The sequence below is a fragment of the Somniosus microcephalus genome, chromosome 12, assembly GCF_052327205.1.
Source record: "Somniosus microcephalus isolate GS21.2 chromosome 12, FLI_Smic_1.0, whole genome shotgun sequence".
NCBI lineage: Eukaryota > Metazoa > Chordata > Chondrichthyes > Squaliformes > Somniosidae > Somniosus > Somniosus microcephalus.
In genome coordinates, this window is record NC_140998.1 from 226387999 (window position 1) to 226407299 (window position 19301).

The following is a 19301-nucleotide window of genomic DNA, read 5'->3' on the forward strand; positions in this document are numbered from 1 at the left end:
TACGCTCGGCAGAAGTTAACGAGCGTGACGCAAAAGCTATCGGCCTCTCCAAACCATCAAGGAATTTATGTGACAGTACCGCCCCAATGCCGTAGGGAGACGCATCACACGCTAGCCTGATTGGGAGTGCTGGGTTGTAGTGAGCCAAAAATTCCTTTGAAGTGATTAAGTCCTTACTCTTCTGAAAAGCACGTTTACAATCATCGCTCCATTTCCATGCTACCCCCGTTCGTAGCAGGGCGTTCAGCGGGTGCAGAATTGTCGACAAATTCGGCAAAAACTTATGATAGTAATTCACCAACCCGAGGAATGACCTCAGTTGCGACACATTTTCAGGCGCTGGGGCCTTAACAACCGCTTCAATTTTGTCAGGGGACTTATGTAACCCCTCTTCATCAATCATGTGGCCACAATACGATATCTGTTTCTTAAAAAATTCGCACTTGGGGCGGTTGGCTCGCAGCCCATGTTCCCGTAGTCTAGTGAGCACCTGTTCTAGGTTGTTAAGGTGTTCACTGTCATCTTCACCTGTTACAAGGATGTCGTCCAAGTAACACTGAGTCCCCGGAATCCCTTGCAGGACTTGTTCCATCGCTCTTTACCATATCGCCGGAGCCGATGCTACTCCGAATACCAATCGATGATACTGGTAAAGACCTTTGTGAGTGTTTATTGTGAGATACTTCCTAGAGGACTCTTCAACCTCCATCTGCAAATATGCTTGTGCTAGGTCAATTTTTGTAAAACGCTTCCCTCCAGACAGCGAGGCGAAGATGTCTTCTATCCTTGGAAGAGGATATTGTACTGTGTGAAGGACAGGGTTCACCGTCACCTTGAAATCCCCACAGATGCAAATCTTCCTTCGCTCTCCGGACTTATTGCTTAACGTTTTCTTCATGATAGGAACGATGGGTGTCACCCACTCGCTCCAGTCGACCTTAGACAACACGCCCGCCTTCTCCAGATTCTCCAGCTCTGCCTCAACGGCTGGGCGAATTGCATATGGTACCGATCTCGCTTTGAAAAACTCGGGAACTGCATTCTCTTCTATTTTTAACGAGGCGGTTACGCCTTTAAGCGTGCCCAGTTCTTGTTGAAATACCTCTTTGGCGTTAGCTAAGATTGTTGACAATCGTCCAGGAGTGACATCTTCATCTTTTTTACCGTCCACCGTCATTGCATGAATGGAATGCCAATCTAAGTTTATCTTCCTGATCCATTCCCGTCCCAATAACGGTGGTCCACCATTTGGCAGTATGTAGAGATACAATTTCCGTATTTTCTTGCCATTGTATTCGACAGGCAGCCTTATTTTTCCTCTGGGGTATACTTTTTGCCCCGTATACTTCGTCAAGACGATGGATGTCTCTCTCAAGGGTATGTGTAAAAATAGCCACTCGTAGTCTCGTCGATTCATGACGGTTAGCGCTGATCCTGTATCCAATTCCATTTTAACTTGGGACCCTGCTATCGTGAGAGTGACCCAAATGGTTCGGTGATCCTCTTTTGCGATTACATTGTGAAGTTTGAGACAGCTTAATCTCCTGTTCTCGGATTCACTATCGCTCATCTGGTCTTTGGAACTACTGTCCATCATCTTTTGGACTTTCTTGTACGGTTCCTTAGTAGCCTTTTTGTTGTCGCTGGTCTTCTTCCCAGACCCAGAAACTCGTGCAATGTGATGTGCCTCAATAATTCCGAGACTCGATGTTAGCGAAACAAAACAAGGCTTTTATTAACTTAGAAAAGTAACACGTAAGAGAGAGAGGTATATTCCTTCTGGAGACTGAGGCCAGACTGAGCTAGCTTACAAAAGGGGCCAGGTATGGGCGGAGCCCTACACACACAGCACATTCCAGCACATTCCAATAAACAATACAATGAGGACTGGGGGAAGGGAAATGACACTGAAACCGACCACAGTCACAGGCAGTGATGAATGGAATATTTCATCACATTCACCCCTTCTATAGATTTAGTCTGTTCGGGGGTTTGATAGTCCTCTGCGACCGACGTGGCTGTTGTGGTGCCGCGGGTGTCGGCTGGGTGTCCCCGGTAGTCTCCTGGGTCTCTGCCGGGGGTGCCGCCAGGGTTGTTGAAGGGGTAGTTGGTGGGGGTGCCATTGGTCGATGTTCTTCCGGGGGTGATGAAAGAGTAGTGGGTGGGTAAGAGTTGCTGTGATCGTTGTTGCTGCTATTGCCGTGGTTGTTGTCGATGCCGGCTGGGGCGACGTCTTTTATGGACATGGTGTCCTCCCTTCCGTCGGCGTGCCGGACATATGCGTATTGGGGGTTGGCGTGGAGTAGGTGTACTGGCTCCACGAGAGGGTCCGTCTTGTGGCCCCTCACATGCCTTCGCACGAGTACCGGACCTGGGGTGGAGAGCCATGACGGCATGGATACGCCTGAGGTGGATTTCCGGGGAAAGACAAACATTCGTTCATGAGGCGTGGCATTAGTGGCCGTACACAATAGCGACCGTATCGAATGGAGCACATCCGAGAGGACTTCCTGCCAGCGGGAGATAGGGAGGCCCTTGGTCCTTAGAGCTAGAGTGACTGCTTTCCATACTGTCCCGTTCTCTCGCTCCACTTGGCCGTTACCCCGGGGGTTGTAGCTGGTGGTACGGCTCATGGCGATCCCCTTGGACAGCATGTACTGGCGTAGCTCTTCACTCATGAAGGACGCCCCCCTATCCGTATGGATGTAGCTCGGCATACCGAACAGGCAGAACAGGCTGTTGTGGCATTTAATGACCGTGGCGCTGGTCATGTCTGGGCAGGGGAAGGCGAATGGGAACTGGGAGTATTCGTCCACAATGTTCAGGAAGTAAACATTGCGGTCGACGGACGGGAGGGGGCCCTTGAAATCTAAGCTGAGCCGCTCAAAGGGCCGTGTAGCTTTGATTAAGTGGGCTCCATCCGGGTGGTAGAACCGAGGCTTGCACTCAGCGCAAGTGCGGCAGTTCCTGGTCAGAGACCGAACTTCCTCAATCGAGTAGGGTAAGTTACGGGACTTTATGAAGTGGAACAGCCGCGTGACCCCTGGGTGGCAGAGGTCGTTGTGGAGGGTCTGCAGCCGATCCCCGGTGGCGCTGGCACACATCCCTCGTGAGAGGGCGTCAGGGGAGTCGTTAAGGGCCCCTGGCCGGTAAATGATGTCGTACTCGAAGGTGGAGAGCTCGATCCGCCACCTAAGAATCTTATCATTTTTAATCTTCCCCCTCTGTTTATTATTGAACATAAATGCTACCGACCGCTGATCGGTAAGTAGGGTGAAGCGTTTGCCGGCTAGGTAGTGGCGCCAGTGGCGCACTGCCTCCACGATGGCTTGGGCCTCCTTTTCCACGGAGGAGTGTCTGATCTCGGGCCCTTGGAGGGTCCTCGAGAAGAAAGCTACGGGCCGCCCCGCCTGGTTGAGGGTGGCCGCCAAGGCGAAGTCAGACGCATCACTTTCCACTTAAAATGGAGTGTTCTCGTCCACTGCCTGTAGCGTGGCCCGCTCAATATCCTGCTTAATGCTTTTGAAGGCGGCGTGGGCCTCAGCAGAGAGCGGAAAAGAGGATGCTTTCAAGAGGGGGCGGGCTTTGTCGGAGTAGTTGGGGACCCATTGGGAATAATAAGAAAATAACCCCAGGCACCTTTTCAGGGCTTTGGGTGTGTTGGGCAGGGGCAGCTCCCGTAGGGGGCGCAATCGGTCGGGGTCTGGTCCGATTTCCCCATTCTCCACCACGCTGCCTAGTATGCAGAGGCGCGTGGTGTTGAAAACGCACTTGTCCTCGTTGTAGGTGAGGTTGAGTTTTTGTGCGGTTTCCAGGAACCTCTCGAGGTTCGAGTTGTGATCCTGCTGATTGTGGCCGCAGATGGTGACGTTGTCGAGGTAGGGGAAGGTTGCCTGCAAGTGGTGGTCATCGACCATGCGGTCCATCTCCCTCTGAAAAACCGAGACCCCATTCGTCACCCCAAAGGGGTCTCTGAGGAATTGGTAGAGGCGTCCGTTCGCCTCGAAGGCGGTGTACGGGCGGTCCTCTGGTCTGATAGGGAGCTGGTGGTACGCTGACTTGAGGTCGATGGTGGAGAACACCCGGTATTGGGCGATTTGGTTCACCATTTCTGATATGCGGGGTAGCGGGTAGGCGTCTAGTTGGGTGTACCTGTTGATCGTTTGACTATAGTCGATCACCATCCGTTTCTTCTCGCTACCCCTTACCACTACCACTTGGGCGCACCACGGGCTGTTGCTGCGTTCAATAATGCGCTCTTTCAGGAGCCTGTCTACCTCGGTCGCGATAAACCGCCTGTCCTCCCAGCTGTACCTCCTGCCTTTGGTCGCTATTGGCCGGCAGTTAGGGGTAAGGTTCGCGAATAGCGAAGGCGGCTTTACCTTCAGGGTAGCCAGACCGCACACTGTGAGGGGCGGCTGGGACCCACCGTACTTGAGCGTGATGCTTTGGTGGTTGCACTGGAAATCCAGGCCCAAGATCATGCTCGCACATAGGTTCTTCATGATTAATACTTTAAAATTATCATATACAGTTCCGTTAACGCCCAATTGTACCGTGCAGTAACCCAGAATGGTCAATGTCTGGGTTTTATCAGCCATAGAGATGGTACCCTGAGCAGGGACCACCTTTAGGGAGAGTTGCTGTGCCAGTTCAGGGTGGATAAAACTCTCCGTGCTTCCACTGTCAATTAAACATTTAACCCGGCACCCGTTTACCGCGATGTCCACCATTGATTTGGATAGCGGGTGCGGCCTGGTCTGGTCCACTGTGACCCATGCCACTGTAGGGCCCTGATCGATACAAGATGGCGTCCACGCTGTCTGCTCATAAGATGGCGGACCCCACGAGGTTGGGCAAGATGGCGTCCAAGATGGCCGCTCCCACGGCGCACACGCGGCGGTGGCGGGTTTTCCGGCGGTTGGTTTTCCGGCGGGGTTCCCTCTGCACACCTTCCCGAAGTGCCCCTTCTTACCGCACTTAAAGCAGGTGGTGCCTTTCGCCGGGCACAGGTTTCTGGTGTGTTTTGGCTGCCCGCAGAAGTAGCAGTTGGGTCCCTGACGCGTCGCGGCTGTCGTAGGGCTTCTGGGGGGAGAGCGGGGCCCCGCCGGTGTCGGGCTGCCGGGCGGGGAAGATGCCTTCCAAGATGGCGGCGCCCTCGGTGCACACATGGCGGCGTGGACGGCGCGGGCTGAAGAGTAGGCGTCCGAGTTTCTCTGGGCCACATCCAGGGATCGCGCGGTGTCCGCAGCCTGTTTCAGGTCCAACCCCGTTTTTTCCAGCAGTCTTTGCCGGATGTAAGTGGAGCTGAGGCCTGTGATAAAGGCATCGCGAACAAGCTCATCAGTGTACACTGCAGCTTTTACATCTCGGCACTTGCAGTCTTTGCCAAGCATTTTCAGGGTGCTTAGGAACTCCTCCACCGATTCCCCAGGTCGCTGTGCGCGAGTAGCAAGCAGATGCCTAGCATACACCTCATTCGTAGGCTGCTGGTAATGTGCCTTTAAGATGTCGCAGGCGGCCAGGTACGTATCGGCGTCTTGGATGAGGGGGTAAACCCGGTGGTTTACCCAATTCCGCAGAATTCCGAGTCTCATCCTCGCAGCGTCCGTAGCGTCTTTGACGGCTGCGGAATTGTCCAGGAAGAATTCCATACACTCAAACCAGTGTCCGAAGCATGCTGATGCGTCCGGAGCATGTTGATCCAAATCCAAACGTTCGGGTTTCAGGAGTTGATCCATAGTGTTGAAAAATAAGTTAATAAAATTGATGTGCCTCAATAATTCCGAGACTCGATGTTAGCGAAACAAAACAAGGCTTTTATTAACTTAGAAAAGTAACACGTAAAAGAGAGGGGTATATTCCTTCTGGAGACTGAGGCCAGACTGAGCTAGCTTACAAAAGGGGCCAGGTATGGGCGGAGCCCTACACACACAGCACATTCCTGCACATTCCAATAAACAATACAATGAGGACTGGGGGAAGGGAAATGACACTGAAACCGACCACAGTCACAGGCAGTGATGAATGGAATATTTCATCACACAATGTGTCCAATCTTCCCGCATTGTCTGCATATTTTGTCTTTGGACCAGCAGTCCTTCTGGTCATGGTTAGTTCTGCCGCAGCGATAACATTTTGCAAATCCCCGTGTCATTTCGTGGGTGCCGTATTCCTGTGGTTTTTGTTGAATTTCTGCAGCTCCCCTGGCTGCTGCTTCATACGATACTGCCACGCTGAAAGCCTTATCTAGCGTCAGCTCTTTTTCTGCGAGTAACTTCTTCTGTGTTCCTTCACTCAGGAGTCCACAGACAAATTTGTCCCGTAGGGTATCTGCCAGTCCTGCTCCAAACTGGCAGTGCTTTGATAGCTTGCGTAGTTCCGTAAGATACTCAACATTGCTCTCATCTTTGTGCTGAGTTCTCCTGTGGAATTTAAATCTTTCTGCTATCAACAGCGGTGCAGGGTTTAAGTGCTCCTGTAGAACAGCAACAATTTCGTTAAAACTCTTCGCCTTCGGTTTGGCTGGAGTAATCAGGTCCCGCAATAGGCCGTACGTTCTAGCGCCCATTAAGTTTAGCAATATTGATGCCTTTTTCCCCTCCGCTATTTAATTTGCCTCGAAATATACCTCGACTCTTTCCACATACGTGGTCCAGTCCTCTAATGTATTATCAAAAGCAGTGATACAGCCAGTCTTCGGCATCTTGCAAATCTAAAATGGCGCCTCCCGCGCTTTGCCTTCTTCCCTGATTTAACAAAATGGCGCCTCCCGCGCTTTTCCTTCTTCCCCGCTGTTGTTAGCGCTGCTTTCCATGATTTCTTGCGCGTATTCTTTTTCTTTTATTATTTTCCCGTCGTGGAGCGGACCCTCTGGGACACTTCCCTCCCTCTTCTGAGGTCCGAACGCTGCCCAGCTTCGAAACACCGGCCGCGCCCTGTATGCTCCACCCTCTCTCTCTCTCCTCGCTGCCCGGCCCCGTTGAAAGGCCACCCGATCGAGCTTCAGCCCGCCGCAGCCCAGGAAGGATCAGAGCACTACCTGCCACCAGCCCGATTAGCTGGGAAACCACGGACCGAGGAACCCAGCCTGGCTCTGGACAGTTTCTCCTGCAAAGCCTTGAACCCGATGATTGATGGTCGACGCCCGTTCCTCGAGTTTCAATGGACTCTATTTTTTTTTCTTCCGACCTTCAACAATGTCGTCGGAGCTGCTGCCGAGTTGCAGGTAAGTACGTTTCTTACTCGTCGCCAGTGTTAAGTCCGTGAATGATTGAGACACGGACTAGCAGGAAAGAAAACAAAACGATCTTTACTGGTGGAAGGCATAAACGAATCTAACCAACAGAGGCTCTCTAGCGCCTTTTATACAGGGGTGGTCACTGCCGGTACTGCAGTCTGAGACCAGTTATTCTCTTAAAGGTACATACACAACAGAAATGGCAACAAGCATTCCGTGAGAGGGGCCTAGAAGCGACTTCTGATCAGCCTCTGCGCACGGCCCTTCCAGTTAGTACCTCCCTCCCATCTTGGTCCTCCTCCTCCGCTGGTGCTCCAATGTCTGGTGGCAATGGCTGGGTAGGTAGGATAGCCAGGTTATGCAGCATGCAACAAACAACCACGAAGTGCGAGACTCGTTCAGGCGAGTACTGCAGTGCTCCTCCGGAATGGTCCAGACAGCGGAACCGCTGCTTCAGCACGCCGATTGTGTGCTTCCCAATGTTCCTCGTCGCCTGATGGCTCGCATTGTAGCGTTCTTCAGCAGGGGTGCTGGGTGACCGGAGCGGGGTCATCAGCCATGGGCACAGAGGATAGCCCTTGTCCCCGAGAAGCCAGCCTTCTGGGTGAACCAGGGCCTCAAAAAGGTCTGCAATAGAAGTCTGGCGCAGGATGAAGGCGTCGTGGCTTCTGCCTGGGAACTGCACATTCACTGCGAGGATCAGCTGTCGGTGGTCACAGACCAGCTGCACATTCAAGGAATGGAACCCCTTGTGGTTACGGAACTCCTCCGGATTGAAAACAGGCACCCGCAAAGCCACATGCGTGCAGTCAATGGCACCCTGCACCATGGGGAAGTCCGCTATTGCTGCGAAGCCCTCTGCGTGCTCCCGCTGCTTGTCCGGGGCCATTGGGAAGGAGATGTACTGCCGCCTCCTTTTAAACAGGGCATCAGTCACTTGACGGATGCAGCAATGCACCGCAAACTGCGAGATGCTGGCTATGTCCCCAGTTGCAGCCTGAAAAGAGCCGCTCGCGTAGAAGTTCAGGGCAACAGTCATCTTCACAGCCACCGACAGAGATATCCTGCACCTTATCTGAGGCTGCAGATCTGTCTGAAGCAGGTGGCACAGCTCAGTCACCACCTCCTTTTTAAAGCGCAGCCTTCTGATACACTGCTCCTCTGACATGTTCATGTAGGAAAACTGCTGTCAGAAAACCCTGCCAGCGTACGGTCTGGTGTGGCGATGTCTGTTGGCCCTCCTCTGTCTGGCCATGCCTGCTCCTCTCTCCCTGCGTCTCAGTGCCCTTTGCGGATGATACAGCAGCAGGACGTTCCCCTCCAATGCAGCCCCCATAATAAGTGCCCACAGGAAGTTTTCCCGTTGTAAATGCTCACCAACAGCAAGGTGATGTTCAGAAGGCTGAAGTTCCCCTGCCTGCGCTGGTTCAGTGGTCAAATGGCTCTCAGTGTGCAGCTCAGCGACTCTTTGTAACTCTCGAGCAAGTTGTGCTCCAAAAATGGCTGCCGCTTTTAAACCACACCAGTCCCTTTTAAATAACACCCCTCCAGCCCGAGAGCGACTGGGGAACGTTCCAGGTAAGCTGTCCTTATTAGCGCCAAGCGCTACGGAGGGGGGCACCACTGAATTTCTGGTCCGGGGTGCCCAAAAGGCGTTGCACACTCAAATGACGTCATAATCTGCCTGCGCCCGTGAGCGGGTGCTAAGATTTAGCGCCGGCGCTAAATGTCAGCTCAATATGGGGAGAGGCACTGGGTTTGCTGCGCCCGTCCGGAAATTGGCTAGCGCCCCATTTCTCGGCCTCTTTAGACGCTAAACGGTGGCGCTACCAACCGAATTTCTCCCCCTACGTGTTTTGGTGATTTTTTATGGTCATTAGGTAAACACTTCCGTCTCCAAGTAATACTGCCAATTCTAATTCTGAATTATTATTAGAAATGTCAAGAAAGAGTGGGCCTAGGGACAGGTATAAAATGTTTATGACTGACTTATTTTTCTCTTTAAAACTGCACTTTCCCTGAAGGGATAATTACTAGTCCTAGCCCCTTTAGGGCTACCCCGGATCAGGCGTATTCACCAGACATTCATTTTCAACTAAAGTTTGAAGTAGCTGAATCCTAAAGACGCTTAATTGGGTCTAAAGGTCCAGACTATCTCTCCCTAAAGGAAACAAACAACCTGAAGATGTTACCGTCCTCCAGATAGCACTTTTTTACTAAGTTTAGCTAGGCTGTAATGTTCCGGATATTATGAGCGTCCAGAAAACTCCCTCAGAATTCTGCAACTCCTCACCAAGGAGTGTACAGAGATTGAGTTTGATACAGAAGTATTATGTGAGACAATTCTAAAAATATATAGATTTATTAAAGAACCAACATGTAAGTACAGTAGGTGTTTCAATCGCAACATTAACAGTTCCAAATACAAAAAGCTTACAATTCAATTATCATAGATCCTTATTCTCAAATCTTAACTTCGCTACATTGTTACAGTTCTTAGTTTATTCCAGGATATCCACCAAAATCAAATACAATACCTTGATCCCCGAGATACAAAGAGTTGAAGACTTACAGAGCTAGCTCTGAAGCCGACAATCGCTTTGCCCCTTTACAGCGAATCTATCATCCCATTTGAAAGTTCAATTTTTATACCCTTTTGCAGTGGTATTTCCTTTGAAGTTTTCTGCTGATGTAAACTCATTATCTCTAGTCATTTTTCTGCTGACCCCTGCTATTCTTACGGTCAGTTCAGCTGGTAGCATTAAGAATTGTGTCTCTAACTTTAGGTGTTTGAAGCTTATCATAAAAAACGGTGTGGAGCAGGTGTATCTATTTGATGTCATTCTTACCAAAGTCTTCTGTTTGTGTCTTTTTACGATGTGTAAATTAAAAATACCTCAACCAGGTGCACCATTGTCTTCTTAGTTACCTCAGTTGGTTGTAACACAGACTCGTGTCTCCAGCGTTTCATTTGATGTCATTTTTATGAAGGCATATGTTTCTTAATTTTCTGTGTTTCTTTCTGAAGTGTTGGTTTAAGACACCTTTACAGGGTGTACCATTGTGTTCTTTCCAAAGCTGCAGACTTCAGGAACCTTTAACCTTCTGTTTCAACAAGGCTATTGATTCAGTGTCAACAACTTATCTTACCTCAATAGCCTGAATGCTGTTCACAGCTTTTCCATTGTTAGGTTTTTAGATTTTCAATCCCAGTTTGTCATGTTACAAAGGCCAGAATTCTTTCATAGAATGGGGTATTTTTTCTGAATATGGCTTATACCTTCACATCCCTAATTAATGTTTTTAATGGCCTGGATTTTGCGGTAAATAGTAAGGCTATCACAGCGCTCACGTTCTTGAGTAAATTGGACAGCAACTTCCAGTGACTGCACACATGCAGTTAAACGCTAAAATCAGGAAGTTGCCATCCGAGTTGCCCTGCTCCTCCAGAAGCTGCGCTATACTGGTATCTCATTGAGATACTCAGTACTGAAACACATGGAAAGGAGTGAAGTTGCGGTACCTACCTGATAGATACCCACTAAACTTGCCAGTAACTGCATGACAAGTCTTAATTACTGCCAAACAACCTCTGCCAATGAAAACTAACTTTTACAAGTGTGGAGTTTCATCCCTTCAGATTTTAATTACTTTTGGAGATTTAAAAAAATTAAAAACCTCAAATAATTTTTAAAAACTTTTTCTTTCTGTCTCTTTTATCTCTCTTAATCCCAATTTTCTTTCCCTCTCTTTATTTAATTTCTGTAAATGATTTGGCACTGAATTAACTATTCTAACTTACACTTCCTAGTTCAGACTCTGTAGGCTGAACCTTAATTCCCAAAAACAGGTTGGCGGGGGCGGGGGGGGGGTGGGTTTGGCGTTTGGGGTCAGGTCAGAGGTTAAAATTCAAAAATTGTGAAAAGGAACACAACTCACCCACTTCCAGTTTTAGCGGAGGCGGGACGAGGGGCGCGCGACCAATCCACTCCCAGGAGGTGGGTTGGTAATTTAAATATTAAAATGAAGGCCCGCAGCCTCTTTATAACAGTCATCCTATTTTTAAACTCGTGTCAGCCAGGTTTCCCAGGCTTCGGGAAACCTGGCAGATGAAAGGAGGCGAGAAGGGCTGAATCCATGAGGTAAGTGCCTTTACAGCACTGTTTGTGGGCCAGGAGGAGCAGGAGTGCTTCCTACAGGTCCAACAAGCTACCCGGTAAACCCCTACAACTGGCCACCATTCAACGCCCTCCACCACCACCCAACCACCATTGGACATTCTCCAGCAGCCCCCCCACCCCCCACCCGCACCATCGGACCTCGCCACCCGCCCCCGACCACCATTGGACCTTCCCCAGCAGCCCCCCCCCAACCCCCGCCCCCCACAACCACCATCGGACCTCGCCACCCGCCCCCGACCACCATTGGACATTCCCCAGAAGCTCCCCCGCCCCCCGCCCCCACCATCGGACCTCGCCCCCCACCACCACCCAAACAGCATTGGACCTTCTCCAGCAACCCCCCCACCCCCACCATCAGACCTTGCCACCCGCCCCCGACCACCATTGGACCTTCCCCAGCAGCCCCCCCATGACCACCATCAGACCTCGCCACCCGCCCCGACCACCATTGACATTCCCCAGCAGCTCGCCCCACCCCCACCCCCACCATCGGACCTCACCACCCGCCCCCGACCACCATTGGACCTTCTCCAGCAGCACCCCCACCCCCCACGACCACCATCGGACCTCGCCACCGACCACCATTGGACATTCCCCAGCAGCTCCCCCGACCCCCACCCCCACCATCGGACCTCGCCACCCGCCGCCGACCACCTTTGGACATTCCCCGGCAGCTCCCCCACCCCCCGCCCCCACCATCGGACCTCGCCACCCACCCCCGACCACCATTGGACATTCCCCAGCAGCTCCCCCACCCCCCACGACCACCATCGGACCTCGCCACCCGCCCCCGACCACCATTGGACCTTCCCCAGCAGCCCCCCCACCCCCGACATCGGACCTCGCCATCCGCCCCCGACCACCATTGGACCTTCCCCAGCAGCTCCCCCACCCACCACCCCCACCATCGGACCTCGCCACCCCCCCCCAACCACCATTGGACCTTCCCCAGCAGCTCCCCCACCCCCACCCCCACCATCGGACCTCGCCACCCGCCCCCGACCACCATTGGACCTTCCCCAGCAGCTCCCCCACCCCCACCCCCACCATCGGACCTCGCCACCCACTCCCGACCACCATTGGACCTTCCCCAGCAGCCCCCCCACCACCACCATCGGACCTCGCCACCTGCCCCCGACCACCATTGGCCATTCCCCAGAAGCTCCCGCAGCCCCCGCCCCCACCATCGGACCTCGCCACCTGCCCCCGACCACCATTGGACATTCCCCAGCTGCTCCTCCACCCCCTACCATCGGACCTCGCCACCTGCCCCCGACCACCATTGGACCTTCCCCAGCAGCCCCCCCACCACCACCATCGGACCTCGCCACCTGCCCCCGACCACCATTGGACATTCCCCAGAAGCTCCCCCAGCCCCCGCCCCCACCATCGGACCTCGCCACCCGCCCCCGACCACCATTGGACATTCCCCAGCTGCTCCTCCACCCCCTACCATCGGACCTCGCCACCTGCCCCCGACCACCATTGGACCTTCCCCAGCAGCCCCCCCACCACCACCATCGGACCTCGCCACCTGCCCCCGACCACCATTGGACATTCCCCAGAAGCTCCCCCAGCCCCCGCCCCCACCATCGGACCTCGCCACCCGCCCCCGACCACCATTGGACATTCCCCAGCTGCTCCTCCACCCCCCACCCCCACCATCGGACCTCGCCACCCGCCCCCAACCACCATTGGACATTCCCCAGCAGCTCCCCCGCCCCCACCATCGGACCTCGCCACCCGCCCCAACCACCATTGGACATTCCCCAGCAGCTCTCCCCACACCCCGCCCCCACCATCGGACCTCGCCACCCACACCCAACCACCATTGGACATTCCCCAGCAGCTCCCCGACCCCCCACGACCACCATCGGACCTCGCCACCCGCCCCCGACCACCATTGGACCTTCCCCAGCAGCTCCCCCACCCACCACCCCCACCATCGGACCTCGCCACCCGCCCCCGACCACCATTGGACATTCCCCAGCAGCCCCCCACCCTCCACCCCGACCATTGGACCTCGCCACCCGCCCCCGACCACCATTGGATCTTCCCCAGCAGCCGCCCCACCCCCACCATCGGACCTCGCCACCCACCCCCCCCCGACCACCATTGGACATTCCCCAGCAGCCCCCCCACCCCCACCATCGGACCTCGCCACCCGCCCCCAACCACCATTGGACATTCCCCAGCTTCCCCCCCACCCCCACCATCGGACCTCGCCACCCGCCCCCGACCACCATTGGATCTTCCCCAGCAGCCCCCCCACCCCCACCATCGGACCTCGCCACCCGCCCCCAACCACCATTGGACCTTCCCCAGCTGCCCCCCCCACGCCCACCATCGGACCTTGCCACCCACCCCCGAACACCATTGGAGCTTCCCCAGCAGCTCCCCCACCCCCACCATCGGACCTCGCCACCCGCCCCCGACCACCATTGGACATTCCCCAGCAGTCCCCCCATCCCCCACCCCCACCATCGGACCTCGCCACCCACCCCCGACCACCATTGGACCTTCCCCAGCAGCCCCCCCACCACCACCATCGGACCTCGCCACCTGCCCCCGACCACCATTGGACATTCCCCAGAAGCTCCCCCAGCCCCCGCCCCCACCATTGGACCTCGCCACCCGCCCCCGACCACCATTGGACATTCCCCAGCTGCTCCCCCACCCCCACCATCGGACCTCGCCACCCGCCCCCGACCACCATTGGACATTCCCCAGCAGCTCCCCCACCCCCGCCCCCACCATCGGACCTCGCCACCCGTCGCCGACCACCATTGGACATTCCCCAGCTGCTCCCCCACCCCCCAACCCCCACCATCGGACCTCGCCACCCGCCCCCGACCACCATTGGACATTCCCCAGCTGCCCCCCCACCCCCCACCCCCACCATCGGACCTCGCCATCCACCCCCGACCACCATTGGACCTTCCCCAGCAGTCCCCCCACCCCCACCATCGGACCTTGCCACCCACCCCCGACCACCGTTGGACATTCCCCTGCAGCCCCCCCACCCCCCACCCCCACCATCGGACCTCGCCACCCACCCCCGACCACCATTGGACATTCCCCAGCAGCCCCCCACCCCGCACCCCCACCATCGGACCTCGCCACCCGCCCTCGACCACCATTGGACATTCCCCAGCAGCCCCCCACCCCGTACCCCCACCATCGGACCTCACCACCCGCCCCCGACCACCATTGGACATTCCCCAGCAGCTCCCCCACCCCTCACCATCGGACCTCGCCACCCGCCCCCGACCACCATTGGACCTTCCCCAGCAGCCCCCCCACCATCGGACCTCGCCACCCGCCCCCGACCTCCATTGGACCTTCCCCAGCAGCCCCCCACCCCCACCATCGGACCTCGCCACCCGCCCCCGACCACCATTGAATGCCATAGAAAGCCTGTGGGCAGTTGTAAGTGTAATGAACAGCTGGCACTGGTCATTTGCTGCTGACAGCTAATTCTGGGCCACTAAGTTATTAATTTTCTAAGTAAGTTTGCCATTATTTCAGAACAAAATTACTGGACATCGGTTGTCACAATCTGGTTTCTGGCAGCCCATTTCCATATCTTTTCAATTACTTGGCACTGGCTCACTATTTTATTTAATCTTAACATTTTAAAATCTTTAAATGATCTGGTGATACAGACTCAGATTTTAAGATCACATCCTTTTATTTGGAAAAATCTTAGAAGACACAATGGAGAACTGGAGACACACAAAACAAAAACAAGAGACTATGGGACAAAAATGGCTATTCAACCCACCAAGTCCAATTCCTCTACAGTCGATGTACAATTCATTGTGTCACATACCTTATCCTACCCATTTAATCCCACCCCACCACCCCCATAATATTTCTAACTACTTACCTAATCTTACATCCCATATTAGATTACTAGTCTTTTTTCACATGGTCAAAATGATCCACAGAACATTTGATCATCTCAATCTGTACTTGGAGCCCTTAATTCCATTCCTAACCAGATAATTCGCCAGTTTTTTTTAATGTTAACTGATATACTGATACAAATCTACAACTGTGCAGGGAAAATCCTTTCTGTTTAAAGTCTTATTTAAGGCTACTTTTAAAGTTTTGAAAAACTAAATTCAGTAAAGTTCATACACTTTCTTGACTTTGGCTTATTACAGGCTGCATTACATAGTAGTTGCAAGTATGGCACAGTACAGGGTAAATACAGTCAGGATCTTAAAGAGTTTAGAATTTTGTTAGCACTTAAGTGTTGACAGCTGATAGGATCAGGATATTTTCCTGGATACGGGGAGGGGAAGGAGGATAGCGTGGCCTAGTTATATGCTCACAAGTTAAATGAATAACCTGCTTGATCTACATTATCCACTCCGCTCAGTTCTCTGGTTTCATAGTATCACAGAAACTTGCCTCACAGGAGGCCGCCATTTGGCACATCGTGCCTATACTGGCTCTTTGAAAGGTCAGCCGTGTTTAGTCCCACACCCCTGCTTTATATCCAGAACCCTGTAAGTTCCCCATTCTCAAGTACCTGTCCAACTCCCTTTTCAAATTAGTTATGGAATCAGCTTCCACCATCTTTTCAGGTGGAGCGTTACTGATCCCGACAACACCCGGAGTGAAAACATTTCTCATGTCCTGTCAAAATCTTTTGCCAATGATTTTAAATCTATGACCACTGGTTATTGACAAAACTTGGAAGTATAGCGAACAGTGAGGAGGCTAGTGATAGACTTCAAGAAGACATAGCTAGGCTGGTGAAATGGGCGGACACGTGGCAAATGAAATTTAACGCAGAAAAGTGCGAAGTGATATTTTGGTAGGAAGACCGAGGAGAGGCAATCTAAACTAAAGGGTACAATCCCAAAGGGGGTGTATGAAGAGAGAGACCTGGGGGTATACGTGCACAAATCGTTGAAGGTGGCAGGGCAGGTTGAGAAAGCAGTTAAAACGGAGATGAGGAATTTCTTCTCTCAGAGGGTCGTGAATCTTTGGAATTCTCGACACCTGTAGCCCACATGTTTGTTAGTCCTGTTCCTTCAGCAGAGCTCTCATAATGAAGATTCCCCAAACTACTGAGCATCTCCCAGCTTTTCTGGTGCTGAATTGTTTGGATATTATCATGAGATCCGCTTGAACAAGAAGTCCAACTTCCTCGCCCACTGTCTGCTGCATCAAGAGAAGTTCGATCTCCCTGGTCCTGGGTTAACTCCTCCATACTCGGTGAAGACAGTACTGCCGCTCCTGCAGACAGACTTCCTCTGCCCTCTGTGCTTGTTGATGTCTGGGAACTAAATAAGAGAAAGCACTGATTTAAATGTTGGGAAAAAATAATGAAAATTACAGTCTCACATTTAAATGATATTCCACAGATTGAAAGTTAGCTCAACCGTTACAATATTCATTAAAGGAAAAAAGTATAATGATCACATTGCTCCCGATTGGACTCCTTAAATTTAAATTACTATCGGAGCATCAGCACCATGGAGTGCAGGCATGTGTTCACATCACAATTCCCAAATCACTGATTTCCTGATCTTCAGTCAAATTATTGGGTGGGGGGGGGGGGAGGGAGAGAAAGAATTATTATTGTGTTCCGTAGCGGTTTGTTACAACTGAGTGGCTTGCTCGGCCATTTCAGAGGGCAGTTAAGAGTCATCCACATTGCTGTGGGTCTGGAGTCGCATATCGGCCAGAGCAGGTAAGGACGGCAGATTTCCTTCAAGGACATTAGTGAACCAGATGGGTTTTTACAACAATCTGATAGTTTCATGGTCACCATTACTGATACTAGCTTTTTATTCCAGATTTTTTAAATTAACTGAAGTTAAATTCCCGAGCTGCCATGGTGGGATTTGAACTCACGTCATTAGTCCAGGCCTCCGGATTACTACTGACACTACCACTACGCTACCGTTTATAACAGTGAATGCCAAAGTTGGCTCCTACCCCTCATAATTAAGATAATAGCCAGTGAGTTGTTCTGCAGAAGCTGCCACTGTTTGCAGTGGCAATGTTCCTCATATGCTTGGCTAAAGGCTACAAGTACAGGACAGAGTGCATGTTTTCACCTCCAGCAAACCACCTACTTAATGAGCTAGTTGGAAACTAAATGACGCAGAATTAGCCGTCACCTTAGACTCGAATGCAGCAAACACTAGAATAGCAAACTTTTTATCATTGCAGCACTTCAAACCATAGCTAAGTGTTTGAAAAACAACAAAAACTTGCTCCAACCTGATACAGGATTGATCTGGGTCAACTGCTGATCGCCTTTCCAGTCTTCTTTCTATACCCAAGCCTAAATGTGAATCTCCAACACTGACACAATGTCGCTGTCGCCGGTCATCATGGAGGCTGACAGATCCTGAGTCGAAGGAGGAATTGCTGACAATGCTGGAGTGGGAGGAAATTTCACTGTGACCAGAGGCTGAAAAATTATCCGCAGGAGGACTTGGTGCCAAAGCAAAACCTGGGAAATAGAAAGATTCGAATTAGACAGGAGCCAAATTTTAATACCAGTTATGTACATGGAAGAGCTGGGGAAGAGAAATAATCTGAATTTCATTAGTATTAAAGTATTGCTTCATATCCATCGCACTAATTAACTTATTCATTAAACCTGGACTGTTATAAAATCAGTATACTGGAGGAAGCCACCCGAATAAAGGATCTCCACCGAACAAAAACAATGCCATTCAGGTCCAAACACATCTACAGACACCGAGGGGGAAAAATTGGGTCACGCCCCGAAAAAATTAGCACCCCTGCGCCCGAAATTCACTGGTAGTGCCCCAAGAGGGGGGCGGGGTGCTACTGGAAGCGCCCCGCCTCCCTCTTGGGGCGCTGCGGGTGAATATCACAGCGCTACGTGCAGCAGTACTGCAGGACTTCCTCCCTTTATTAAAGGGGGGGGGCCTAGTGCAGCGCGACCCGGGGCCCAGCTGGGCAACCAGGGATTGGAATGCCGGCAAAAGAGCCCGGCGCTCAAGAGAAGTGCCGGACTCACGGAATGCAGCCGGCACCCTGCGGGGGGGCTACATAGAAGGCTGGGGACAGCAGCGGGGGCAGGTGCTGTCAGACGGCAAGCAACAAAAATGGCTGCCTGGCACCTCCCTTTTAACTTGTGCTGCCCCAGCAGCAGGTAGGCCCCCCTGACCCTGTCGGACATAATGTCCGGTGGTAAGTCAGGGGGCGCTATCGAAGAGCGCGGCCAGGGCGTAAGTGGGGCGTTGCGCAAGGCGATGACGTCATTGCCGGCAGCGCAGCGCCGCGCTAACGGTCATCACCGCCGCAAACCTCCTGCTGAATTTCGCGGGGGGCGTTGGTGGCGCCGCACGCAGGCGCTAGTTGCTTTGCAGGAGGCACAAGTCAACCGAATTTCCCGCCCTCACCTCCTGTGCCATCACGGATATTGACTTCTGCTTTACCCCACAAGAAGAGACACATATAAACGGGTATTATCATATATCCTGAATTAAAAGAAGAAACCATTAATGGGGCAGTGACGGACACTATATGAGAAGGGTATACAAAGGCAATAAGGCCACAAGGAAAACTGATACCCGAACTGAGGCAGAGGGTGTAAAAAACTGATGGTCCTGAAACATCTGTTTCAATGTTAAAATGGAATTTAACCCTGAAAACTGTCCGGTGATGCATTTTGGGAGGACTAACAAGGCAAGGGAATACGCAATGAATGGTAGGACCTTAGGAAGGACAGAGGATCAGAGGGACCTTGGTGTGCATGTACATAAATCCCTGAAGGCAGCAGGACAGGTAGATAAGGTGGTTAAGAAGGCATATGGGATACTTGCCTTCATTAGCCGAGGCATAGAATATAAGAGCAGGGAGGTTATGCTGGAGCTTTT

At 52.5% G+C, this 19301-nt stretch overlaps 1 protein-coding gene across 1 annotated transcript in view; it reads right to left on the bottom strand.

The window, feature by feature from the left end:
- Window positions 1-15088: 15088 nt before the first annotated feature.
- LOC147110218 (rap guanine nucleotide exchange factor 2-like) overlaps window positions 15089-19301 on the bottom strand; it is a 113325-nt gene continuing 109112 nt past the window's right edge. Inside the window, exons 19-20 of the mRNA XM_086004126.1 lie at window positions 17668-17902; window positions 15089-16721 (exon numbers count right to left, since the gene is read on the bottom strand). Coding sequence (XP_085860252.1) covers window positions 16376-16721; window positions 17668-17902 — 581 coding nt within the window. The 3' untranslated portion in view covers window positions 15089-16375. The remainder of the gene's footprint in view (window positions 16722-17667; window positions 17903-19301) is intronic.